General features: G+C 54.9%; 1 protein-coding gene across 3 annotated transcripts; it reads right to left on the reverse strand.

The window, feature by feature from the left end:
- Positions 1–1977: 1977 nt before the first annotated feature.
- SLC37A2 (solute carrier family 37 member 2) lies at positions 1978–26916 on the reverse strand. Of its 3 annotated transcripts, none has more exons than XM_057749308.1 (19): positions 26593–26914; positions 14247–14328; positions 13654–13747; positions 13458–13536; positions 11691–11826; positions 11243–11319; positions 10253–10419; positions 9698–9735; positions 9250–9402; positions 8820–8910; positions 7263–7325; positions 6884–6969; positions 6375–6423; positions 6133–6206; positions 5802–5880; positions 5562–5659; positions 5270–5334; positions 4999–5055; positions 2179–3465 (listed from the first exon to the last, which is right to left on the reverse strand). In XM_057749308.1, exons 1-18 carry the CDS (start codon positions 26649–26651, stop codon positions 5025–5027), a joined length of 1521 nt encoding a protein of 506 aa, XP_057605291.1. In that variant the 5' UTR covers positions 26652–26914; the 3' UTR covers positions 2179–3465; positions 4999–5024. The 3 variants fall into 3 exon arrangements, with proteins under 3 accessions (XP_057605292.1, XP_057605291.1, XP_057605293.1); XM_057749310.1 differs by lacking the exon at positions 26593–26914 and adding an exon at positions 14455–14715 and having other exon boundaries at positions 2185–3465; XM_057749309.1 differs by lacking the exon at positions 4999–5055 and having other exon boundaries at positions 1978–3465; positions 26593–26916.

The following is a 26916-nucleotide window of genomic DNA, read 5'->3' on the forward strand; positions in this document are numbered from 1 at the left end:
GGACGCAGGTTTGATCCCTGGTCGGAGAACTAAGATCCCAGCAAGCCACGCAGTAGCAGCCAAAATTTTTAAATTAAAAAAATTAAAAAAAATTTTTTTAAGCCAGCATCTTCTAATCCGACGTGTAACACCCTTGCCTCCCTCTTTGATTTATAAGGAGCTGTTGTGATTACATTGGGCCCACCCTTGACAACCCAAAATAGTCTCCTCATCTCGTGGTCCTTAACCACATCTGCAAAGTCTCATTTGCTGTGTAAGATAACATTCACTGGTCCTGGGAGTCAGGATGTGGACCTCTCTGGGGGAGGGGACATTATTCTGCCTCCGCCAGAATACATGGCCCCATCTTCCACCTCTGAGGACCACCTCCTCCTACGCTCCCTCTCCTATCCTATCCGTCCTCCACGGCTTCATAGACGAGGCCTGTCCCTTTAGCTCCAGAGCCTCTCTCCATTTCCCAGGGTGCCCGCCTGACACCCACGCTGTGTTGATTCCTTCCCCTAACTTCACTCACAGTGGCCACCTCAGAGTGCTAAGATCTACCAAGAGCTGCTCTCCTTTTCTTCTCTTCTTCCTACCCACCTCACTAGCCCAGTCTCCCAGTGGATCTCTAAAGGAGAAATGCAAAGAGTTATTGCTTTTTAATTACAAGTGCTATTGTAACATCTATAAGGAAGAACACTCTAAGCTTAATTGAGACCAAATGTGAAGTTAAATTAAATGAATAACTAATTAACGTAATGCTCCTGCATTAGCCCCCAGTGAGTGCTGAGGCCCAGAGAGGAGGCAGGTCCCGCCTCCAGGGACAGTCAGTGCCCAGAGCTGTGGGGGGCGGGCAGGGATCCTGGGCCTGGGAGCCAGGTGTGCAAGGGCAGATCTCAGGGCCAGGGGCCCCAAACTCCCACCTACACCCCAGCCCTCATTTCCGAGGCCGGCCCCGAGCTCCCACATGCCCAGTGCATCTCCCTAGCACCACACTGTGCCGCTGGCATGAGCGGATGTCTGTTCATTTCCCAGTCCCTGTGCCTAACATATTAGGGCCTTGATACGTGTTTAACTTCCTTCCTGTTCATTCTTCTTTCTGGACGGTCACATCTGTTCCTGCATTGCCACTGGGGTCGCCCTCCTGCCAGCCCTGTCCCTTCAGGGCTAGATGCGTGGACAGCAGCGTCTCTCAACTTGAGTCACCTGCCCTGGTACTTTTTCTCGTATTGTCTAAATTGTTCCCTGTTCCTGTCTTATCCCCTAACTAGACAAGCCCCTGAGGGCAGGGGGTGTGTTTAACCCTGACTTGTCTCCCAGATTCACAGGGGTCCTCTGAGGGAGGTAACGTTATTAGTGTTTTTTAACGAGGAAAAGGCTCGAAGCCACCAGTGGTGAGGCTGGGGAAGAGGAGACCTCCAGAGTGAGTGCCCAGGGAGGGACAACACTCCGCCCCCCAACCCTGCCCCAAAACAAGGCAGGTGAGGGAGCCTCCCCTCCCTGCTGGAAACAGAACGGGAGCCCAGGCCATGGACTCTACCGTGGGATGATGGCGCCATCTCGTGGCTTCCCTGAGTGCTGCTGGCAGGTAAACCCTGTCTTGAAAGCCGCATTCTTGAACCTGAACTGCAGCTCCACCTGGGGGCCCCTGGACTTGGCCCAACTGGCTCCCATTTTTAAAGCCAGAGTGGGTCTCAGGCAGTTTGAGACTTACTACTTGTCACCACTGGCACGGGTACAACATGCCTCAACGTGACTGACCCACAGGCTCGCCCTCAGGTCATCAGTGTCCCCACAACCACCTCCTCTGGGCACACCAGTTGTGAGCAGCCCAGCACACCACCCTGTGGTCCTGGGACGCTGCCCTAACAGCCCCCATGAGCCCTGACGCGGACAAGCACGGGCACAGCTGGCAACAGACAGTCTGTATTGGTGCTGGCGGGTGGCTTCAGAGGGCAGACAGAAACGCCAAGCACTAGCCTGGCAGATCCAAGGGTCTGGGGCAGCCAGAACACGGGGGAGAAGAGGCCAGCTGCAGGGAGCTGCGGACCGCACGTGTGCAGCGGCCCGAACAAAGCCAGCAGCGCCTTCCTCCCTTGCTAGTCTAGTCACCCTGGCGTCGGTGCTCGGGATGTCAGTCCTTTTTCTGCGTCCACTATCTACTCCATTCCCACAGCAGAGCTGGCAGTGAACACTCGGTAACCACTGGCATTTCATTATCAAAATATTTAATAACATATTGGTACTTTTGGTCATGCCCCCCCCCACACCCCACCCTTCCCCCACAGCGCTGCCCTGATGAGCCATCGTCCCCGGGGACACTGAGGGGTGGGATGAGAGGGAGGCAAGCGCCCTCACGGTCAGGGGCGGCCGCGTCCGGGAGTGACGCACCCCCACCTCTCCCTAGCCCTGCCCTGGAGGATACAGCATAATGCTTTTATCAGAATGGGTCTGGAGTTAGAAACAGGATCAAACGGAGGGTAGAAGGAGGGGTGCCAACGTCAGGGAACACATGGAGAAAACTGGCTTGTGGACAGAGGGACAAAGAGAGGCCAGGTGGCTCTGAAACAGCCACTTTTAGGTACAGGCTGCTTACAGAGGTTCAGGTTTAATGTGAGGAGAGACACACGTTTTCCAGGCCTTGGCCCCACTGAACCTCTGCCTTCTGTCTTGGAATCTGAAGAAGCAAGAGTCTGAGCACATTCCTTCTTGTACCAGGATACACTCACCCCTCAGCCCTGATCCCTTCCACTTGCGGCCTCCAGAGCTCAGGTCTGTGTCGCCGTCAGCGCAACGGACACCTTCCAGGCCCTCACAGTTTCTCCTCTCCTTCCACTCACCCTACCCAGGACTGCGCTGTTGCAGTGAATCACTTCTCTGTCACCAAGGACTTTGTAGTTAATAGATATTGTTTAATAATCATTAGGACCAAGCAGCCTCTATGCTCTGTTAGTCCCTAAACAATGATGAAAACCTCCCCTGACGTATTCCCGGCACCCACGAGACTAGCTACCCATTCATAAATCTTAACTTAGGAATGCATGTCCAGTTTCCAAGCACCTGCCCCCCCTGCCCCAGGTTAACTATAAAATTGTCCCGATGACCCCTCGGCGGTGTGGAGTGCTCCCAGATTGCGTCTACCTGATCCCGACCCCACTCTATGAGTAAGTGACCCTATAATACACCGATCCATTGATCACATGGAGCTGCCTGCCTCGTTTTTGGGTCTCAAGGTGCCTTCTCAGTTCATTGGGCACTTTGCATCCCCTCCGTCCTCCAACAAGGCCCTTGAGTCTTCCATGTCCTCAAGCTTGGCTGTCCCCTTCCCATGGAGAGTCTCCTAGCCCGTGGAAGCCTCGTGGGCTGGGCTGGCTGGTGTCAGGTCGAAAGGCTTTGCCTCAGCCATCTGTGGGGGGGCACTTTGGGACCCAGGGAGGGCCCTCCAAGTTTCTGTTCTGATCGGATCCTCACATTTCTTTATACCTGCGTGAGGAGGAGAGAGGCAACGGAAGAGAAAGTGAGACATGGGCGAACAAGCTCCTGCCCCAACAGTGGGAGCAAGGAAGGCGGGTCCTGAGCGTCCCTTAATAATGGGGTCTTTCACCCATTCACTATAATTAGGGCTCCCTGTCACCAGCAGGGAACACCAAGCCAGAATAATGCGAAAAACTGTACAATGTTTGTACCGCGTCTGACCGCTTTGCAAAGCAACATCACATAGCCCAGCTTGTCACAGCCTGAGATCCACCCCGTCAGGTATTTAGAAACGAGCATCCCCATTTGATACACAAGGACGCGGACACCCAGAGAAGGTGCCCAAGGCTCTATAGAAGCAGGTGAGCAGAGAAATCAGGAATGTTCAGTGTTTCTGGTTCCAAGCCCCAAGCTCCCTCTGCCCAAGCAAGCGACTCCGCTCCCCCCACGCAGGCCTTCCTCACAGAAGCACCCGCTGAGGATGCAGAGAGAAGCAAACCCCGCACACCTGGCTTCAAACTCAGACTCAGCAGGGACTAGCTAAAGGCCTGAGGTATGTTCCGTGAGTTCCGAGCCTCTGTCCTCTCACCTCTGAGTGAGAACACCTACCTCTCAAGGCTGCTGAGAGGGAAGCCAGTGCAGCTACGGCCAGACTCAACTCACGCCCAGGGCTGACGCTTACTACACGTTCATTCTTTGCGTCCCTTCCTCTCCTGCCAGCATCTCCTCAGGACTGGCCTGGGGACGGCAGGTGGAAGGAGCATGTCCTGAGGTGCCATCCCCTGCTCCCCCTCCAGTGCAGGGCAGGACACAGACTCCATTCACACCTCCTGCCCTGCAGTTTTCTCCCCCTGAACCCAGGGACGCCTTCCTGAAAGGGACGTGCTTCCCCAGATACGGTGCTGGTTACCATGACCCCAGTGGGCTCTTCCTCACATTTACCATCCAGACCAGGTCCATCGCTCCGGCAGCTTCTCATTAGCAAGAGCTTCCTAAGGAGAGCCAGAAAGGCCACGAGAGAACATTGCCAACCTCAGCACAGCCGCGCAGCCCAGCCTCTCGCGCCCTGCCTCAGCCACGAGCCTATCTGTACGGCCTCCACACCCGCCACCGCTGGGCACCAGGCAAAGAGCACAGAAGGCCAGCTTTGGATTTTGTTCCAGAGGCTTTGCTTGGTAGTTGCTTTTTTTCTGCACACCCCAGGCAGAGGGGCCAGATGCCCTCGATTTCTGAACTCTGAGAGGCACAGGCAGCTCAGAGTCCAACTTCAGAGGGAAAACTATTTCCCTGGACGCTGCCTTCTCTGTCCTGGTGTTATGCCCAAAGCCCTGTCGCTCTCCCTAAGGAGGAGAGGCTGCCGACCTTCACAGCAGCTCCGGCCCCTTAGGAAACACTTCCCAAGCACCACGCTCCGCCCAGAGTCAGAGTCTTTGGAACTGGCCCCCAAGAAAAAAGCGAAAGTCAGAAAAATTGCAGTGGAGGAGAGAGGCTTTGCATGCACTCTAAGGAGACATTAGTCACAGGCTTGAAGAAAATACTCACAAAAGTCATGGGACTTGAGGAAAATACTACCGCGCGTGGGTTAGGACCACACTAGAGCTATGGAGACACATAAGGACAACAGAGGACAGGTTAGAGGGGCTGGGGGCCAGGCAGGCGTTCACGGAGCACGTTCGGCGTCCAGCTCCGTGTTCCTGAGGTCTGGGCTGGAGCTGGGCTCAGACGGGTGCAGAGCAACTGAGCGCTGGATTTGACTCCCCGGAGAAGTGAGGCCAGGCAGGCAGGGCTCCAGCTCTCCCTTCATAGCACTTACCCTCCGTCTCTGCTCAGGGATGACTTCCAGGCCAGGATCTCTTTGTACACCAACCGGCAGAGGAACTGAGGGGAGGGAGGGAGGACAACGTCGGCATGCAGCACGTGGCTGGTCCCCAGCGCTAGGTGACCGCTGGGCTGGCACACAGTTTCATTCTGTGGGGGGGTCACCCATGGAAGGCAGAGCGCTTCTGAGCGAAGTCCTGAGTGACCACCACTTTGGACCTCCAGGGTTCCAGCCCCACGGGATGGAAACCCTCTGCATACCCATCTGTGTGTCCCAAAACTCTTACCAAGCAGGCCAGGATGTCGGCAGTGATGAGCATGTAGAAGACATTGTTCCAGCCTGTGGGGGAAATGAGCCCAGCCAGCAGAGGTCCCAGAGCCGCACCTGCGTGGAGCACAGCATCAGAGAAGAACCCTGGACCAGGGGCCCTGCCCCTCACTGCCCACATGAGGGCAGCATCCCAAGAGCGCGCCCAAGCCCAGGCTCCAGGCTCAGCTGCCAGGAGCCAAGAGTGAGAGTCACAGACCTATGGATCCAGTGCCATCGATGATGGCCGTGACGGTGGACAGTGCCTTTGCGTTGCCCTTCAGGCTCTTGTGAGTCCCCTGGGGAGAGAGGGGAGAGTGGGGAGGTCTGAGCCAAGAGGCGGCACCCCTGCAGGACGGGGACCAGGAGACGGGCTGGCTCGGGGAAAGGCAGCAATGGGGGCTTGGAGTTGGGAAGAAAGGGGGGGCCGATGGCAGATTCTGAAGGACTTTGAGGATCTCGTCTCTGTAGGCTGAAGGAGGGGGAAGGATGTGGGGAAGATGGACCTGGAGACAGAGGCCCTGACCAAATCCCAAAGTGGCCCCGCTTACCAGGTCAGCCGAGACAGCAGTGGTGATAAGCGCATAAGGACCGTTGACCAGGGCTCCGCAGATGAGCAGCATCACTGAGGTGGTGATGGAGATGGCCCCGTTAGAGAGCAGAGGCCACCACCACCCCAGCCCCAAAGCGGGTGAGTCCTCCAGGCGTCAGGCTGAGAACCTCCACTTCCCCGAGCCTCCCACCCCGCCCAAGCCAGCCTCATGGGGTCCCCAAGGCAGCACCAGCTCCTCACCTATGGAGATGCTGAGCCCGCTCTGGCCAACGTAGTTGTACAGGAACATCTGAGAGAGGAGAAAGGAGGAGCAGAGTCACGCCAGAGCCTCTGTCAGACCGGAGCCCCTAAGTCTGGGAACCCCAGAGATCCCCTTTCTCCTTCTCCTTCTCATACTGAGGCCTCTCGGTCTTCAAGTGTCTAAGGGATGCAGGGTCTAACACGCAATAATATATCATTTCCCTTTGCCCCCAACGTCTCCCCTCATATTGAACCTCAATCACTTATTCTTTCCTTGGTCAAGAAGTTCAGCAGCTGGCCTCCCCCTTCTCACCAAGGTCAAATAGCCACGAATCCCTTTCCAAAATTCTCAGTCTGTATCTCTTTCCTGTGCTGACCCTGGCTTCTCCACCCCCGGCTGTGCACAGGGATGTACACATGCAGAGACGGGTGTGTGCATGGTGCCCAGGCATGCACACAGCTCAGCCTCTCAGGATACACACGCACTTTGCCCTCGAGGTTCTACGCACCATGGGGGCAGCCAAGATCAGCATGACGCAGCAGGTGGTGGCCCTGCCATTGATGTAGTCAGAGACGAGCCCCGCCAGGATGCCGCCTGGAACACAACGTGCACACTGCCGCCCCAGGCACGTGGGACCCCGAGCACTGCCCCATCACTCCACCCAGTACAAGCCTGGGCCGGGCACCCAGAGCCGGCTGAGTGTCTCCCTCTGCAGCCTTCCCCATACCCACTGCTCATGGGAAGACCACCTGGGCAGGATGCCACCTTTTCCTTCTGATGCCACCTGCCTAGGTCACATCCCACTGGACCTGTTCCTTTTTTCTTCCCCCCCCCCCACAAGAGAGGAGGGGGATGCAGCCTAAAGGCAGAGCAGAGCATGGACTCACCTACAATGCCACCAACATCGAAAAGCGTGGACAGGTCCCCAGCCTCCTTGGCACTAAAGTGAACTGTGGAAAACAAAAGCATGTGTTCAGACCTGGGGTCTCAGGGCAGACATCCTGGAGGGCCACCGCCAGAAGCATCCCTGCAGACACCTCGTCCAGTGTCATTGCCGCCTTCTACAGGGGAAGGATTGGGGGGCCATGGGGAAGTGATTGGCCAAGGTTACAAGTGAGTCTGCAGCAGTTTGGGACTAGATGACCTTTCTGGCCTCCAGCCCTGTCAGATGGCCTTGAACTCCTTGAAAAGCCCTTCTATGGAAGCACTGGGATCGGCCCTTGAAGACCCTGTCCCACTGAGGGCACAGCTGCTCTCACTGAGCCTCAGCCCATCTAGCCACATTCCTGCCCAGCCCCTAACCGAGCAGCTGGTCCCCACAGCAGCTTGTCACCTCCACGTGAGGTCCCTGCCAATAAACAGAGGCAGGAAGGAGGCTCACAGGAAAATGGGGACCTCAGGTCCCAGACCTTGCCCTAGGATTAGGAAAAGGAAAGCCAGAAGCGTGACTTGTAGGCCAGCCCTCCAGGTTGACTCACACTCTGTAGCCAGCATCAAGGCCATAGAACAAAGAGTCAGTGTCCACAGGGGTCCCCTGGCACTCTATCCCTGTCTCTGAGAGAGGCCCCTCAGATGGAGCCGGAGGGTGGGGGGTGAGTTACAGCTTGAGATGTGGCCCTGACTCATCCCCACGGAATCCTGTTTGGCATAAGGATACCATGTGGAAGGCAACCTCATCCCTCCCACGGGGCCTGGACGGAGCCCAGCAGCCCTGGTGAGAGGTCCTTGACTCCGACAGAGCTCCGAGGCTCTGAGGCTCTGGGGGCGGTGCTGCTCCTTGATAGAGGAGCCCCACCCGTGGAAAACCAGAGACCCAGGATAATAGGACATAAACATCCTTTTTCAACCACAAAAGGGACCGCTCCTCATCTGTCCATCCTTGGGCAAGGGCAGAGGTAGAGGACAGGAGGTCCACAAGGTGGGCAGCCCAGCAGACCCAGGCACAGGGTGTCCATCCCCCGAGGCTCCCAGCAGCCCCTTGGAAGAGAACAGCGTTTACCACCAGGCTACGAGCAGTGGGGGTAGCTCGTCAGGCCCTCTTCCTTGGGCTGGGGGAGGTTTAAGGGACTCCTGGAGGCATTCAAAAGGCAGACCATTTCCAGCACCTTCCAATCCCACCCATCTATGAGCCAGGCAGCCTTGAGGTGGGGGGTCAGTGTTGTTCCTTCTACACTTGAGGCTGGAGAAGAAGTTAGGGAGGATTACAGAGCAGAGCTTTGAGTTCCTAACCCCGACTCAGAGCCATAGGAGGAAAAGTGGCTGGAATCAGGGACAAGGGGTGTGCATCTGCAAGGTTTAGCTTCCCATTAAAGAAAAAACAAGTTCCTTCTGCCCTGAGAGGTTCAACAGAAATCCTGCCTATTCATGGGGTCATAAGCATCACATGACAGGTTTCCTCCTCAGAGACCCCTCCCTTCCTCACCTCTTCCTCCCCGGGTACTCACCCACATTGAAGATGTACAGAGGCAGCCAGTAGAGGAAGGTGTAACTGACCAGTTTGGCAAAGAGCAGACACAAGGAGAACTCGACCACGCCCTGAGGAGCATAACAGAGGGCAGGATGGAAAGGGGAGCAAGACATCCTCGGGCCAGGGGCAGCCGCAGCAGCAGCTGAGCCCCATCCCAGCGCTTCCTACCACCCATCACACAAAGCAGCCTCGAGGACCCCCCCAGTCTCAGTAACAGCAATGTGCCTGCTGCCCAAATGCTGTGTCAGGACCAGCCTCCCACGTTACCCTCCCCAAGGGGCTGCCCTCCCTAAGCATCGAGTGAAGAAACTCTGGAAACCATAGATCACCCTGAGCATCCCCATCTCCTGAGACCCAGCAGAAAAATCTAGAGAGCCTCTCTCTTCCTTCCAGTCCACAAGACTCACCGGGATCCGGAGTGCCCCAAAGAAGCTGATGGCAGCAGGCTGAGCTCTTGGCTCCTTGGGGCAGGCAGCACCAGACTCCTGGCTGCTCTCTCTGTTAGAGTGGGGTCTGTTCCCCGGGTCCTCAGGGTTATCCTGGTTCTCTTCCGGCTCACTCTGAGCAGAGAAAAGCCCTCGTTGTGGGCACATCCCCGTACCACCTCCCACCAGCTGGAGGGACAGCCCGCACGAGACGTAGGGTCTCCCACGCTGAAGAGGTGTGTGTCCCCGTCCTGGACCGGACTAACCTCCTGCCAGGCCCGTCGGGTGGTCGGGGAGCCACCCAGGGGCCCGACTTTGGGCCTGTGGAGTCACTGTGGGCACACAGGCCCCTCCTCCAACTCCCAGGCCTCCCTGGGACCAGCCCCCAGGGGGAGTGGAGGGCAGGGATGGGGCTGGAGGCCACACTCACGTGGTGCTGAGGTGGGGAGCAGTCCACGTCTTCTGGGTCTGAAAGAAAAGCCTTCTAAGAAGCTTCCCAGCGGGCCAGGCCCTCTCCTTGCATGGCGTGTAGCCCCTATCCCCCAAGGTGGCCTTTCCAGCACGAGGGAGCCTGGAACCAGGGATCCAAGGACCACCTTCAAGGCCTGGGTCTCCTAACAATGAGCCATGTCACAACGGCCTCGTGGACTTTCGTTCTCTTGCTACAAGCGACCATGGCCATGACTCCCTGGCCCATCTGTCAGGGAGCCGGGAAGAGGCAGCAAACATGGAAAGGGTCCCGTGATGAGCCCGCATTTGCCAGGCATCCTGACTACACGTCTCACAGAGACTTTCAACAGCCCTGGGAAGCGGGCGTTGTTATCCTTATGTCACACGTGAGAAAACTGAGGCTCAGAGAGGTTGTCGGTCCTAAGTCACACATCTGTGCCTCCCACCGCGAGATCCCACGGCACCAGCCTCCTTCTCCCAGAATCTAACTGGGAGGCTGGGCTCTGTCCCTGTGGGGAGCGAGGGCTCCACTCACATTCGATGAGGAAGAAGAAGGTGATGAGGCCCATGATGGCGGTGAGGATGCCGGGCACCACGAAGGACAGGCCCCACTGCCCATCCACCCAGATGCCGGCGAGCAGCGAGCCCAGGATGTTGCCCACGGATGTGTGGGAATTCCAGACGCCCATGATGAGCCCCCGCCTGGAGAGGGCGCAGGGAGAGGAGAACGGGAACAGTAAGAAGAGACGCACAGGGCTCGTGGCGAGACCGCCAGGCCAAGTGCCTGCAGCTCCAAGCTGAAGACCCGAGTCAGGGAGGAAGGGGAGGCCTCGCTGGTGTCAAGTGAGGGACAGCAAGGAGGGGGTCCAGCCCCCCAGCACGCACCACCCCCCACCCCGTCCTGGAGCTCCGTCCCTTTCTTCTCTTGCCCTAAGGCTGTGCCTCTGGAGTCCTCAACCAGGGGCGACTCTGTCCCCAGGCGACATGGGCACTGTATGGAGAGTTGCGATGGTCCCAGCGCTGGGTGTGCTAGTGGCATCTAGCGGGTAGAGGCTGCTAAATATCCTACCCTGGGTAGGGCAGTCCCACGAAAAAGAATTATCCAGCCCCATATGTCAACAGTGCCAGGGCTGAGAAACCCTGCCCTAAAGAAACTTTTTTTTTTTTGCACAAAATCCAGTTCAAGGGGAAAAAAATGTGTGTGTGTATGTGTGTGCGCGCGCACGTGTGTGTGTGTGCAGTTTTACAGGCTTCATTTTTATCTTCATGCAAAATGGATATTCATCTATTATGAGGCAAAAGCATAACTAAGGTTGTAGGTTTTAAGGACCAAAACCTTAGCTATGAGAAAATCAGTACTGCCTTAAGTTATTAAAACATTTGTATCTCAGCCTGTGAAAGCCAGCAAGATGCAGGCATGTTTCTAATCTTTGACTCTGAAATCATATTAGGGGCCACGAGGGACCCCCCTGCCCCCTCCTAGCACCCCAGTCGCCGCCCACACTCCTCCCGGGGTCACACTCACTTCCCCTTCCCGAACCAGTTGCCCACGCAGGTCACCACGGAGGGCCAGCCCGTGGTCTGGACGAGTCCATTGCAGATCTGCAGGGAGGAAGGAGGGAGGTGGGACAGGCCCGGGCTGAGCAGTGCAGCCTCTGACATGGGGGGGCCCTCCACAGGCCACACTACGCCCTCTCTTCCTTCGCACACATGTACACGCCCCCTAACCCACCAGCTCATTTCTCCTGTGGCCCCAGATGGCCACGGCAGAGACCAGGCCTCACAGGCACCTCCGGGGACCTCAGGGTAACACTCAGTGCAGACTCACGGAGCCCACGAGGCTGACCTGGCCGTGGGCAGTGGGAGCACGGGGCTGGATCTGCCGGGCCCCGGGGCGGCTGGGAAGGAGCAGCAGCCTCTACGATCTTTCTGTGCTGGGAACAGAGGCCCGAGTGCAAGATGGAGGCTCGTACCTGGATGAGCACAAAGTACCAGAGCACATGGATGTTCCAGAAATACGCCAGGCCAAGGAGCGAGGTGAACAGGCCGCTGAGCAGCATTCCAGCTGTAAGGTAGTAACGGAGGGGGAGCCGCTCCCCAAAAATGCCACTGCAGAAGAGAGAGTGGTTAATCTCCGCTACCTGAGCTCCTGAGCTCTCTGCCTCCTGTCTCCCACTCCCCCCGCCCCCCCCAAAGCCGCTGAAATGACTCTGCCAAGGCGACCACCAGTGACCTCTGTGTTGCCACACATCAGGGACACCCTCAGTCCTCCACTCACTAGGCTCCTCTGCTTTATCTGATGCTGCTGACCAAGCACCTTGAAATGTGCTCTCCGTGGCCTCCATGATGTCACCGTGGCCCATCTTCCTCCCCCTTGGCTGACCAGTCCTCATGCATTTTCTCTTGCATCAGTTTTATGGTTTTAACGGCATATGCACTGCCCTGAAATCCACCCCGCCCCTGCCACCCCAGAGCTTCACGATCACATCCAGATGCTTGCGGACTTCTTGGCTGGGATGCCCCCCAAAACAACTGCCACTCAACAACTCCAAAAACAGAACTCCTCTGCCTCCTTCCCCTACCCTGCCCCGTGTCCTGCACCCCTCATCTGAGAGGATGTAGCCAGCATGCCTGTCCACTCAAGCCAGAAATCACGGAGCAACCTCAGTTTCCTGCCTCTCCATCCCAACCTTCACAAGCAACGCCCCCCAAACCCACCCACTGTACCTCTTACTTACTTCTCCCCAGTGTGTCATTTCTTTCCATCTCTGTTACTACTGTTCGAACTCAAGCGTTTCTCAAAGCTCAGCTGGGCTATCGTCAAATCTGTTCCTTAGTACGACCAGGTACTCAGCCTTACCCTCCCTCAGATCTACCTTCTGTCACCCTGGCAGTGATCTGACATGGAAATCTGAACACGCTACCCTTCAGTGGCCCTCCTGTGCTCACAGCCTGGCACACAATGACCTCACTCTTCAGCCCCATCTCCTGCATTTTATACCCTGGCAAACCTGCTTTTCGTGCCCCCGCCCTCCCCGCCGCCCAGATCATACTATTTCACCTTGCCTTATTCCGCCCATGCCATTCCCTCCGCCGAGCCCTTCCTGCATTGCCAAGCCCAATTCTGCATCGGTTCACGTGTCATCTCCCCTAAGATGCCTTCCCTACCCCCTCTTCTCTAATCCCAGCTCAGGCTAAGTGACTCCTCGGAGCCCCCAGAGTGCCCCGTACAAAGCCACCTCTGTCTGGGAGCCACCACGCTGTTTTATAGCTAGCTGCTGACGTATGGGTCACTCCATTAGGCTGTGAGCTCTCTGGAGGGGGGACCCTGCCTTAGTCATCCTTGATTCCTGGGGAAAAAAATCACGCTTGCTACACAAAAGCCGTGCAGGGGTTTTCCTAGCATCCAGGGCTATCCTTGAAGGATCCCAGTCTAGGACAAACCATATTTCAGCCACACCACTGACACTGCTATCTGAGTGAATAACTGAAAAGGAGAGCCAGGAAAGCCTTTCCAGGAAAAAGAGTTATTCAAAGTGGGAGCTGGCCAGGTGAAGGAGCAGGCTCGGTGACCATGGAAACACGCGGGCTGACGGGATGTGTGGAAGTCTTGTCTCCTTTCCACCTGGGGGAGCCATCCGCTTTCCCCCTTGACCCCGCTGCCCCCAGCTTGGTCAAGGAGAGACAGCAGCTCTGCACCGTCCCACCCTGGGACGTCACAGGCTCTGCCTCTCTCTTACCTGATAAACATGCCGATGGCATAGGCCACGAGGAAGGCATTGTCCACTGCCCCCAGTAACTCCTTGTAGTTGCTCTGATCTGAAAGCCGATGGGAGAGACAGAAAGCTGGCTGCTTGGATGCCCCTGCAAGAAGCCCTTTCTGGCCCCAGACAACGCTTTCCTGGGTGGGGGGATGCGGTGTGGCCCCGCTCTTACCGAATGGGGCCCAGTTGCACCACGTGGTGTCATTGAGACTGTGGGTGTCGTTGATGGGCTGGATCATCCCCGAGCAGTTGTGGTGCAGACGGCTCTGGAGAGGCAACGGATGCACATGTCAGGGGTCATCTCGTGGCCCCAGCGTCCACTCAGCCCAGAAAGGAGCAAGCAGCCTCCCCAACCACACCAGCCCTGCCCCCCAGCCCCCCACACTGGACCCCATGCTCCTTCCTCTGGCACCTCCTCTAGCAAGAACTGGCTCCAGGGACACGTGGCCACAGCAGAGCCTCAGGGAAGGGCAAGGGGATCTGTGGGCAGAACGCACGGGGCCCAGGATGCCTGCCCTCTGGTCTTACCCACAGCCCCCGACACCACTGTCTTGGTGAATAAACTCAAAAGGAGCAGCTAGAGAAACTCTCCTGGGAAAAAGAATGGTTAAAAGTGGGAGTCGGCCGGGGGAAGACCCAGACTCGGTGAGCAAGGTAAGGGAATAAGGATGGTTATACACCGAGTTCCAGGCCGTTCTACCGAAGTGTATCTCTGCTGGAGCCCAGCATCTCCTGCGTTCTTCCTTACCCCCAAGCCAGCCTTACCTTGACGACGCTGATGGGCTTCCTGGACATGTGATAACAAGTGTAGATTAAGAAGGTGATCAGCAGGATGAAGCCTCGGTACCTGCAGGAAAAGGTGGGCATCTGGGTTAGCAGGGAGCGCGGACCCGCTGTCTCCACTGTGTCCAGGAAGCATCCCACCTGTGGCCGCTCTGGCAGCCTCAGGGCCTCAGCACCACCAACTCTCTACCTTCAGGCACCCCTCCAGACACAAGTTCCTTGGGGCAGAGGCCACGGGGAGGGTGGGAACAGGTGCCCAGAGGCCAGAGTGCTCAGGGGGCCCTACGGCCCTGGTTCCGACTCCAGAGGCCTCCCGACAGAGCTGGCCCCACACCGGTGCCCTAGATGACGCCAAAGTGCCCCTTGCTGCTCTTTGCCACTGCCCATCCCCTCTACTTCTCTCCGGCCTCACTAAGGTTGGGGGGCCTCTGTGTGTGAGAGATGGGGGCAGGGAGCTAGAGCTGTATTTGAAATACAGGAAAGGGTGGAAGCGGGGAGGAGGCTGATGTGGGGGCAGGGCCTATCTTTAAAATGAGGTCAACACTCCTCTTAAGCCTAGAACACAGCAGAGACGGCACCTGCTGCAGCCCAGTAGGAGCAGAGCCCAAATCATAGTTGCAAATGTAGCAACAGCGGGAAAGCTGGTGATGGAACCCAGGTCCTCTGCCTAGTCCCATGCTAGTCCACTCCACTGGACAGAAGGGTCATCCTTTCCACCAGTGGCTCACACATCACATGGGCCCTCTCCCCCACCCTGCTTCTCATCCCATGCACTGGTCTGGGGAGGAAAGAACAGCTCAGCCAGGCCCCACCAAAGTTTCCACTGAGTGCCCCCCTCTTCCCCATCTGCTGAGGGTCTGGGGAAGGGCCTCCACGTCCTCCTGAGTCACCGTCTGCTTCCCCAGCACGGCATCAGCTGAGCTGAGTCAGCAGCCAGGAAGCACATGGAAAATAGACCTCAGCGTGGACTCCAGCCCAGCAGAAAGACCAGAGCCTTGGTTTCCTGAAGGGCTCGTGGGGGAGGTGCGGGAAGAAGAGGAGGGAGGCCCTGAAGCCCTTGCCACCCCTGGGCTCCATGGACTGAAGGGCCAGGACGCCAGAGGCTGGGTCTTGCCCTCTCCAGGGGTCTGCCTCCAAACACCAAATCACCTCCCCCCAGGCATGTTGTGAAGGCTGCTGCTTGTGAAGTGAAGGGACGCTTCAGCAGAGGCTGAATTCAGCTTGGGCTACCAGGGCCGTTCACCCCTAGGACTGGTCCTCTGTCTCATTCTCTCCACTGCCTCACAGTTTATCTTCTGAAAAGAACGAAGGTACACGTGTCCCCATCATCACCTGGCTTAACGTTTCTCAGCAGCTCTCCATTCTGTTAAGAACAAAGCTCTAAGTCTTCAGCCTGGATCTAATACTCCTCTACCGCCTGGCTTCTCTGGCTGCCAGTTCCCGAGGGTGCAGGGGGGCAGGGAGTCACCAGGGGTTCTCCAGGGAATCTGGGGTTACTGCAGGGACTGTCACAGTGACCCACATAGACAAGCTTGGTGGCAGCAATGTTTTCCAGTCAGCAAATGGCTCATGACTCTTAGCTCAGGGACGTCTAGAATCTGGCGGGGGTGGGTGGGGTGTCTCTTGAGAGAATTTGGAGACGGTGCCCAGCTGGGCTTCTTCAGAGAGTAAAGGATGGAAGAAAATCACAGCCCTACAGATAACACTCACCGGCACCCTGTCTGGGAAGCTGCCTGGTCTGGAAAAAAGGTGAAAGCTTTGAGGGATGCCCCTAATTTACTGTGTAACCAAGAGCAAATTCCTAAACCTTTTTTTGCCTCTGGTTTCCTCAGCAGATGCACATGGAGGACGGCACCAACCACATCCAACTCAGACAGGTGAACACCCTGTAGCTCTCGCCCTAGTCCCTAGGTCTCTGCCGTGCCACCTTTAAGAGCCCTGGGCTCAGCTGAGTCTATCTTGGTTGCCACATGGATGCAGCCACTGACCCTGTGACAAGTCAGATCTCCTCTGGGTCTCAAAGACCACCAGGCCCCACTGAGAACCCCAGCACTGACCGTCTTCCCTTGACAGGCCTGGCAGCGAGGCCCTGGCTGCAGCTCAGCCACGCTGAGCCCTCAGGAGCTGGTCAGAGACAACAAGGGGTCAAAAGGCATCACCCCGCTGGCAGCCCCCTTCTCCCTCTCCCCTGCCACCACCACACTGCTTCATCCCCAAGTGCCGGCACCGGCCCACCTAGGAGGCACCACAGATCACCCGCCCTAGACTTTCTCCAGCCCTTGGTCCCCGGTGTTCTTCCTTATCTGCCTCCATCTGGAGTCCTCTCCCTCCCAACCTTGGGTGGGAGAAGCTGTGACAGAACAGCCGTCACACCCGGGCCCATTTCTGACATCTTGATTCTCTCTGGCAGAAACAGGACTGGGCTCCCATCCACAACCTACCATGTGCTAGGCACTGTGCTAGGGACCTGGCAATGTGCCAGAGAAACTGTAAGAGAGACTTCTGGCCTCCGGGGGCTCACAGGCCAGCAGGGAGACAAGCAATTGGTGCGACAGTGCTATAAAAGAGGGTAGCCCTGCATGGCAGGGACACCAACACCAGCTGGGATGGGAGCAGTGTCAGGAAAGGATTCTGGAGGTGAGGCTTCAGCCAAATCTTCACAAACAAGCCGAGAGGCGTACAGGCATTGCGGCACGGCACCAGGAACCCCGCATAACCACACCAAACCCTACGTACGCTCCAAGGGCTGGAAGTTCGAGCGCGCCAGAGGCCAACAGGCCAGCCACGGCTACAAAAACTAACCCCAGATCCTACCTTGTTATTAAAAAGATTTCAGATGCTAAACAAACAAATAAACAAACAAAAAAAAACCAAGCAGGAGGCGGCCAGGTCCACCAGGGCTGGGGCGGGGAGCGGCACCAGGGAGGGGGAAATATGTGTGCAGAAGCGTGGAGGCGTGAATAACACTACCTGTTTGGGGAACTCCGTGTAGTTCAGGATGTCTGGCAGGTGGGACTGAGCCAAGCACGGAAGGAGAGGGCGCTGGGAAGGAGGGAGGGGGCGGGTCACGGAGGGCCTCGGGTGAGTTTAGACCGTCTCTTGGGGTGATGGGGAGTCACTGAAGAGGGGTCGGGATTTTCTAAGTCAGAGAGTTCTGGACACCACCCAGGCTAAGCTAGGTGAAGACTCGGGGCTCTGCTCTGCTGATTAGTTTGGGAAGCCCCAGACAGGCCTTCTCGCAGAAGGCAGGGCCTGTTCCCTCTGCCTCATCTATCCTGCCAGCCACCCCCCCAGGCACGTGGCCACCCCCCAGGGAGACCCTCGGTGGTGCATTTCAGGGAGCTGGTGTCTGTAAGAGAAAAGAGCTGATTTCCTTCCTTACACCTGTTTGTCATCTGCAAAGTAGAGTTTATCACCCTTCTCATAGGGGCTAGGGACACGTTGATGAGACGACGCACAGGACAGCTCTTATATGTCCCTGACACCCAGTGGGCACTTAAAAATGACAGCTGCTCTGATTTCAGATTTTGAGGAAGGAAAGCTGGTGGGGGCAGAGGTAGCCTGTGCTGCTCTGTCACAGGAGGTGAGCAGGGTGGGGGTTGGCACCAAACTCCTCCAAGTGGCAGGGCTTCCAGTCACTGGATTTGCCTGTAAGGTAGGGATTTGGAGGCCAGTATGGCCACTCTTCCCCACATGCCCAGTGTACAGACGTGGGCTAGAGGAACACAAAGACGCCCTGAAGCTACTAGTGCCCACGCGGGAGCCTGCAACGGGACAGAGCAGGGGCCAGCCTGCTGGGCCTGCCCATGTGCTCCCTCGGGAGTAGACAGGGAAGCTCAGCAGAGGTCCGCAGACATGCTGATCTGCCAGATTCCAGCCCTTCCCAGAAGCTTGGCCTGACCTTTCTCCCAGCTCTCACCCCATCCCTCAGGAGAAAACCTGACACCCAAGACCGCAGGAGAGTCGGAGGGAGGGAGGACGTGGGGCAGCATGTGAGATGCTAGGCCGGGCACTGGCATCCTCTGGGACTCCTTGCTGGGACTCCAGCGCGGTGGCAGGATGACACCGAGGGCACGTCCTCTGGGCAGAGCAGGCCTGGGGACGGGCCTCCCCTTGGTCCAGTCCTCTTTCCGTTCCACTTTGGCAGCTCTTCTGAGAGCAAGGCCAAGGTGCCACAGTTCAAAGGGGACTGGGGACATGGGTTCGGTGAAGGGCTGGGCTGAGACCAAGGCCGCCAAACTTATGGCAGCTCACAGGGGAGACCACTGACCGGCTCCTGACGCCTGTAGAACCCGCAGGTTTCACTTCTGAAGCCCCTGTTTCAGAATCAAGAGGCCCCAGAAGGGAAGCAGAGGGGAAGATACACACAGCCGGGCTCTGCCTAGCTGGTCCCAGGGCGGCTGCAGAGGGAGGGATGGCAGCCCAGGTGTGGCCAGGCTGGACAAGCAGGTCAGGGACCCGGGAGCGCACACGGCGAGGCCCACGGACTGTTCCAGGTGGGGTGCCCACTCCCGTGACCCCCTAAGCCTGAGTTAGCAAGAGGTGGCTCTTCTGAGAGTCTCACTTCCCCTTACCCAGCACTGGTTACTGTGTAACCAAGTCAGAGAGAGAAGTGGACTAGCTATCTCTTAACTATTAGCTGACAGTCCAACTCATTCTTTCAAATGAGCACGCTAATAGCTTTATGGACTTCGTTAAGACTGCACTAGAAATGCTTCTGAGGTAGGGACAAAGAACAATGTCTGCCAAAGCAGCACCGGATAGCAAACAAAACCCCAAAGGACCTACTACCACCCCCAGTACAACAACCAAAAACAAGAAACAGCCCAGCAGAGGGACGCTGACCTTAGGAGACAGCGGAAAGAGGTCCCTTTTCTCCAGGGTCTACCCAGTAATCCCTTGGTCCCTGCATCCTCCTCCTTGCTTTGCACCCACATTGCTGATGGTCCCTATCACCACGTCAGGCCAGTAGGGAATTAAACGCCCTCGTTGATCAGTCCCTACCACTTCCTGCCTCAACCCAGCTCTTAACCTGAGTCTGGGGAAGCAGGTAGTTGTCTGGGGTCACTCAGGTTGGCCACGTGACACACTGGGCCAGCTGCAGCTGCTGGTGCCCTTGGCACTTGCCCTAAGGAAATGGACTTGGTGACCTGTCCTTGGATATGCCTGTTCTGGGACTCGGTAGATCTGAAAAGGAGAGAGGGCGGGGGACAATAAGAACCAGGTCAATGGTGACAATGCCATCACCCCCCACCCCCCCGCCAAGTCCTCCACTGCCACTGGGACACATCCTGGTAGGGAAAGGCCAGCCTGGAACAGACAGCACAGGGCAGAGCCCCAAGCCAGGCCTTCCCCTGACAGGATGGGATGGGGACAGGCCAGGTCTGGGAGGGCCTCTGAGGACAGAGGAACAAAGCCCTCTTGGGGCCGAGAGTCAGCCGGAGGCCTCCTCCACCTGTTGCCCTCCCTGCAGCTGGGACTTGGGCTCTTGCTCAGGTTGACTCGGGACTCGGCCCGAGATCCTTCCCAGAGAAGGAAGTCATTGGCTAGTAGCACAAGGAGGCCAGGACTTTCTAGAAGGAATGAGTAGATAAGATAATGATCTTTTTTAGGAGAGAGGAAAATATAGGCTAGAGTGCTTTGCTTTGAGAAGGAATCTAAGTAGGGGAGCCCTGAGAGGTCAGACAGAATGAAAAGACGTAGCTTTTAGCTACAGCGTGAGGTTTTGCTTAGGTCCCTGGAAAAACTCTGGGAGGGTGTGAGCGCTGCTAGGGCTTGGAAGAAGTGGTCAAAGGGGAGCTGGTGGTCCCTCTTCTGAAGAGAGGCTAAGCAAATGGCACAGGTGGAAACGCATGGATTGTGGCAGGGCTGTGGTCCTGCCCAGGGAGGTAAGGTGAGGACTCTCCGGGCAGGCTTCTCTGGAGGCCTAGCCCATCGCTCACCCTCATCTACTCCTTCTCCCCGGCATGACAGATCCAGGGGATGAGGCAGGAGCCAGAGGCCAAAACGAGAGCAGCGACACTGGCCACCTGCCTCCACCCCACACACCAGCTCGGGGGCAATCGGATGGGGGAGGGGTTCATGGACTCTGCCCCTGGTGTCTGCCCCCAGTCCTGGTGCTCCTTCCGGACCGCTCAGCTTCCACCTCGGCACGCAGCTGGTACAGCTTGACTGGAAGAAGTCAGGCCTTGGCCATACACACAGACCATCCCCAAACTCTGGTTGCCTTCTAGACCAATCCATGAGGCCAACCGCTCCACCCGGAGCCAGGGAGGTACGCATCGGTCTGCTTTGTAAGGAGGAAAAGAGGAAACAGCAGAGAGGAAGAGGAAGCAGAAGGCGACTGGGGGAAAAGACAGCAGGCATGTGGGGCTGGGGGAGGGGAGCCACCCAGGGTCACATGCTCTTTGGGGCTCAGCCTGAGGAGCCCGAGGAAAGGAAGGGGTGGGGACAGGCACAATGGGCTCAGCCCTTCAGGATCTCTGCCAGGATCTCTCATCCCTTCTCGGAGCGGCCTCTCACCATCACAGCTGTTTTCAAGGAGCCCTTTCTGCTGCCCTTACTGGGCACCTCTTGGCAGTTACCAGGAAAGGAAGACAAGAGAAAGCTGCTTTGGCAGCATCTGGGGCCCCCGACCTGAGGCCATGGCAGGAGAGGGAAAGAACGTTAGACCAGAAGAGGCTGCTTCTTAACTTCCGGTTCTGTGACTGTGACCTTGGGTGAACTGTCTCACCTCTAAGCCTCCACCTGAGCTTCTTCTGAATGAGATAGTAAACTCCTGTCACACGAGGCTGCCATAAGGACTGAGATAACATTTCACCTCTCAGCCTCCCTTCATCTCCCTTTAAATAAGATAGTAAAGTCCTGTCACTTGAGCTGTCCATAAGGATTGATTAAATGAGATGCGATGCATCTGGCAGTGGGACCTCACCAAACTCCGGGGGCGGAGCCATTGGTCCCCGCTGCAGCCACCAGCCGCCTGGGCCTTTCCAGCTCTCTGGGGACGATTAGGGTGTGGGGAAGGACAGCGACCTGGGAGTCCACAGCCCCTGCTTTCCTGCCCGCCCAGTGCCCCGCCCCATTCCTGCTCATGCAGCTGGGTGTTGCCTGGTCCTCCTCCCACAGGCTCCTCTCCTCTGAGTCCTGAACTGCTCCCACCCCACGGGCCCCAGGACGCAGGCCAAGCCCCATAAGCGGCAGCCACAGCCACCTCTCTGGCAAGATGCCCACGTTGCCATCTGCCCGCAGACGTGCCCACATGGACACTGGCCCAGAAGGCAGGGCACTGGCCAGGCCCAGAGCTGGGGAGGACTCAGAGGGGCCATGGCTCTGGTGAGGAGGCTGCCTGACACAGGGAGTCTTACAGTAGGAGGAGGAGTGGTACCATCTTCCTGGGCAGAAACGCCTCAGAGCCTCTGCTTCTGCTTGCACACCTCATGCTACCTGCCTCTCGGCCTCCTGTCCCGGGACCGCGCCTTTGGCCCCAGGCTCCCGCCAGCTGCAGCTGCAGGTGACCAGAGCTGACAAGACGGAGCTGAGCTATGTCCTCACTGCCATGCCTTCGCCGGCTCCACAGCCTCCGCTCAGAATACCTCGAGATCCACCAAGTCAAGTGCTACCTGTTCCTCCTGATGAAGAAGAACCCCTGCATCCACAGAAACTCACAAGCACCAAGCAATTACCAAGTACTAACTGCACGCCAGGCACTGGCCTAAGTACCTTAAATATCTTCTCCCTTAATGTCACCAAAACCGTGGGATAGAGGTCCATTGTTGTTCCTATTTTAAAGACAAGGACCTGGAGCCTTAGAGATTTAGTGATTTGTCTAAAGCCAAAAGTCTCTGTTGTCTTTTCCCCTCCCGCACTCTAACTGGGAGGAAAGACCATGGGCTTGCGAGTCTAAGCTGGATTCAAACTCAGCTCATTTACCAGCTCTGGGGCGCTGGACAAGCCACATAACGTCTCTGTGCCTCATTATACCCATATAATGGGGAATTAGGCGGGGAAACAAATAAAGACCTTGCAGTGAACCACAAAGACAATGCTTGGCTCAGAGGAGTAGGAAAAGCAAGTAGAATAATAGTCAATAATTAATGTTTAGTCAGGGCTTAATATGAGCTTGGCACCAGTCTAAGTATTTTACCTGCTACGCCTCCTCGCAATAATCTTTTATCCTCACAACCACCTAAAGAGGTAGGTGTTACAAGGATCCTCACAGACAAGGAATCCAAAGCTCAGGGCCAGCCCACCCTTCAGGGTCCTGCTCCAGGATGGTCTGCTTTCTTCACTTCTGCTTAAAAGCCCTCCTCGGAAACGTGTGGAAACACAAATTTGATAATGAGAGGACACACCTTCTCTCCAGCTTGATCCTTAGTTCCAAGAAAGTAGGACCGTGTCTTAATCATCTCTGTAGGCCTCAGAGTTCAATACAATAACAATATAATACAGTAGGAACTACACTGATGTTTGATGTTTGTTGAGTCCAAACCTACACGCATCAGGAAAGAAGTAAAAGAACACTTATCGTGTGCCCTTCATCAGCCACGGGAGGTCAAGAATGTTCACGGATCACTTTGGCCCTTAAGAACCCACCTGACTTTTACCGATAAGGGAACTGAGGCTCAGAGAGGTTAACTACACAGGGCACATAGCGGTGAGAGGATTTCAATCCAGATCTGTCTTAAACTTGAGAGATATGGGAGAACTTAGTGGTTGGATTCACACTCTTAAGTGTCTAGATGCCGTGTGTGGCTGTGGAAAGTTGTGTATTCCTGAGCTCTTCTAAAATGCTGGAGTGGGCCAAGCTGTTTACAATGATCTACTGTTCTTGCCCCTCATTTTTTCTGAAATATAATTTACTTTGGTTAAAGGGTATAATTAATATATATGAATAAGACTACTTGGAACAATAGTGGCAGAGAGCTACAACTTTGTATATATGGTAATGAGATGTATTTTTGTTAATTAAGGGAAAAAAGAGAAGTAGAATATTATTATTTATATAAGTATCTCAGAAACTGTTTGCTGTATGAAAAACTTCTACAGATATCTCAGTGCCCTCTTGGTCCATGATCTATTCCTATACATCAGCACCCTGGTGGTGCTTTGCCTGATGATAACAGTATAGTGTTACCAGTCATGATTTCAGCTATGATTTTAAATGTTACCTGGGCTGCAGCCTTACTTCTTTAATTTGAATCTAGCATCTTCTAGGTCAGTGGCTTTCAACTGGGGATGTACATCAGACTTTCCTATGGAGTTTCATTAAAATGTAGATGTTTAGGACTTACTCCAGACTTACTAATAAATCTCTTAAGATGGCATTCTTGGTATCTCCTTGGTATATTATGTAAATTATGTCTTGGGGTTTTTATATATCTCAAGATTCTTCCTCTATAAAAATTATGTTCATCAGATATAATATCCCTCGTCTTCTTTGAAATTAGCCTCAGTGTGTTTTTAGGCATCATCTATTTTATTTTTTGATTGGCTTTATTTTGTTTTACATCCCTCAGCAACAATCAGACTTCCTTGTTAGCCGCATTATTCTTGTCATGAATTCTCATCAGATCATTCACTTTCAAAAATTATCATTAATAAGTCAATCTATACCTTTTTAGGTCTCTGTCCCTTACTGATAGTTTTTGTTCTACTCCGATGCTCTCCTAAAGGCTCTGTGGTCAGCTATAGGCCAAAGGTTTCATCTTTAACAACTGAGAACTGTCTCAGAAAAGCACTAGACCATGTACGTACTCGTGGGTAAGGACTCCTGATCACATCACTCAGATATCTTTAAGAACATACCAGTGGACCGAGTCAGGATTTCCAAAACTCTTCAGCAAAGAATCTGACAGGTTTATGAGGTTGCTAACACAGGATTCAGCAGAACAAGAAGTTATCACTTAGGACTGAATTAGCTGATGAGGGATGATTGTCACTTACTTTGGAATACTGTTGATGTTGTTACAGTGTTCAATTTTCCAAATATATAAGAAAGCCCTTTCTCTTTCTTCTCAAGCTGTCTGTAACCCCTAACAATTTAGGAGACCTTGTTTTTGTTAAACTGAAATGAAACCCTTGTAAATACCTTATTCTCCCTACCTGACGCCCCAGAATTCAGAAATTTTTATTGTCTTCTTGCTTTTTATAAAATATGGTTATTTGAAAAAGTTCAATAAGAATCTGTCTTTTTTTTTTAACCAGGACATATTTTTAAAAATTGGTTTTGCAACCAAGGCCTTGCCTGGAATGTCGTACATATTTAACAGTGATGCTCATTTCATCAGATATTGCTGCCACATTTAAGGAATCAAGGTTGACAGCCAATACAAAACCCACCCAGGAAAACTGGCTTATGGTGTTCCCTTACAGGCAAAACAGGAAGGTCATTCCCTGGCAGGCCCAGCAAGCTTAGGATATTTTGGGGACCTCAAGAAGAGAGGAATTTGCCTAACTTTATAGGTACAGCAGGTAAAATCTAGTGGAGACGGTTTCTTGGCTTGATTTCCTAATCTCAGAACAGTAAATAATAGAAGGCTTTTAAAAGTCAAGTCTAAGATCCCTTATGAAAACTTCCACCAAAGTGAACTTAAGAAGGCCTATATAGTAAATTATGTATATAGATAATCAGATCAAATCTAATGAGACCAACCCTATTTTGTGATCAGGAATAATCCTTCTTTGAGACTATTTTTGATCCCAGCAGGACAGACTGTAGAAAAAAAAAAAAAATGTGTGTTTCTCTGGAAAGCTGTGCATCGCCCAGAGATGCCCCCTCCAAGTTATCTGATTCTGGCCTCTCACTGAGCTTGAATTTCATGAAGTGGTAAGTAACTGAATTAGTTATATAAAATATGTCCATGAACTGATCGAATTTCAATAATTTTCCTTCCTAGCCAGTTTTGCCTCAATATTCCTAACTTATAAACGGGCATGTTCTTTGTATTCTCTCTTTGTAAAATTGTGGTAAGATATATGTAACATAAAATTTAACATTTAACCATTTTTAAGTGTACAGTTCAGCAGCATTAAGTACCTTCATATTCTTATGCAGCCATCACCACCATCCATCTCCAGAACCTTTTCATCTTCCTAAACTGAAACTCTGTACCCATTAAACAATAACCCTCCTTGGATTTTCTTTTGTGCCAAGTATAATATCTCCTGGCACCCTCATTATGAGTGAAATAAAATCTTTTGAACACGTTTATTTTTATATCCTTATGAGAGTTACGATATTATCTTTTTCTGATAAATATCTTTTAACAGTCCTAAACTCAAAAAGGACCAAATAAATAATCTAAATGAGTGAGGGAGGCTGGGAGTGATGAGGACTGTCCCCAAGGAGGACTGTCACCAATTGGAAAGTGCCAAGGGTGACAATTCTGAGTTGCCCAGGACTGAGGGGGTTGGGGATGGAGGGTTTTCTGTTTTAAAACTGGAACAAGCAGGTCATAATAAGAGCGTGCACCCCATCTAAAGGGGACTCCTACTCCTAATGATACAATTTGGGAATACAGGCCTGATACCGCTACATCAGAGAAGTGAGGAATCTGGCTATTTACGTTAAGTTTTATAATCTGTAAATGATGGCAACCAACACAGTATTAGACAAAACAAAAACACTGTGCAGACCAAGCAAACTGCTCCAGCATGTGGCCTCTGATGAAGAGTGGGCTGAAAGCTCTCCACCCCACCACACACCCCATGATCCAGGGGCCTCCTCAGGCCTCCCTGGTCAGGAGGAAATCTGCTGTGGAAGCTGCTGGCCGGCTGCTGGGGTGACCACTCAGCTGAGGAGCAGCTACAGCTCTGATCTGAGAGGTACGCCCTCCCCGTGGGTGTCTCTCAGTGCCCAGAACCCCTCAAGGCAAGCTCGCAGGACCACTGGGTTCTGGCCTTCATGTTATCCAAGGGCTAAAAGAGCCCAAAGGGACATTCGACAACTCCAGTGGCCACTTTCTCAGCAACTCGCCACGCCCTAACCTCGGTTCCCCTAGCCTGCAAGCCTAGGTCCCCTGGGTGCTCAGCGATAAAGGAGGAGCTCTGAAGGTCTACCCCGGGATGAGTGTGTGAGCGGCGGTGAGGATGCAAACGGGCATGGGCGGAGACTCTCCTGGGCAGCCTCCCAGGGAGGGGTCCCGGGGAGGCAGAGGGAGCTAGGGCAGGCATGCCACCCACCTCCCCGCCGACCTGCCAGATCCTGCCAGAACCACTCCCCCTCCTCTTCTCCAGCACCCTGGGACTCCCGGGTGCCGAGTCGGTCCGGATACCCGAGGGAGAGGGAGGCCGTCCTGCCCCGGCGGCCTCCACCCGCAGCCCCGCTCACCAGCTGTCCCTGGAGAAGGCGCGGAGGAGCCAGATGCCCGGTGCCAAGGAGGACCGCATCTTGCCCGGCGGTACCCGAAGCGAAGCCGATGCAGAGAAGGACGCAGAGCTGGGCACGCGTCCCAAGCGGGCAGTCCCCGGGGTTTAAATGCCCCGCCGGCCGGCCCGCCCCGACCCCGCAACCCGTGGCCTTTAGCTCCCGCCCCCTTGCACCTGACCGCCCTCGGGGCCCGGCGGAGCGCAAAGCGCACACCGACTGCCCGTCCTCCGGCCGTCGGTGAGCACGGATTTTTCTCGTGCTTGCCTCGGGGCTAGGGACCCGTGG

The sequence above is a fragment of the Hippopotamus amphibius genome, chromosome 9 (genome assembly GCF_030028045.1).
Source record: "Hippopotamus amphibius kiboko isolate mHipAmp2 chromosome 9, mHipAmp2.hap2, whole genome shotgun sequence".
NCBI lineage: Eukaryota > Metazoa > Chordata > Mammalia > Artiodactyla > Hippopotamidae > Hippopotamus > Hippopotamus amphibius.

Excerpts from the sequence above, each read along its gene's own strand:
- SLC37A2 (XM_057749308.1), bottom strand. The coding sequence starts at position 26,651 with ATGCGGTCCTCCTTGGCACCGGGCATCTGGCTCCTCCGCGCCTTCTCC. Across the intron at positions 7,326-8,819 it reads TCTGTACATCTTCAATGTGG|TTCACTTTAGTGCCAAGGAG; the intron begins GTGAGTACCCGG and ends TGTTTTCCACAG. Across the intron at positions 6,970-7,262 it reads CGATGTTGGTGGCATTGTAG|GCGGCATCCTGGCGGGGCTC; the intron begins GTGAGTCCATGC and ends GTTGTGTTCCAG.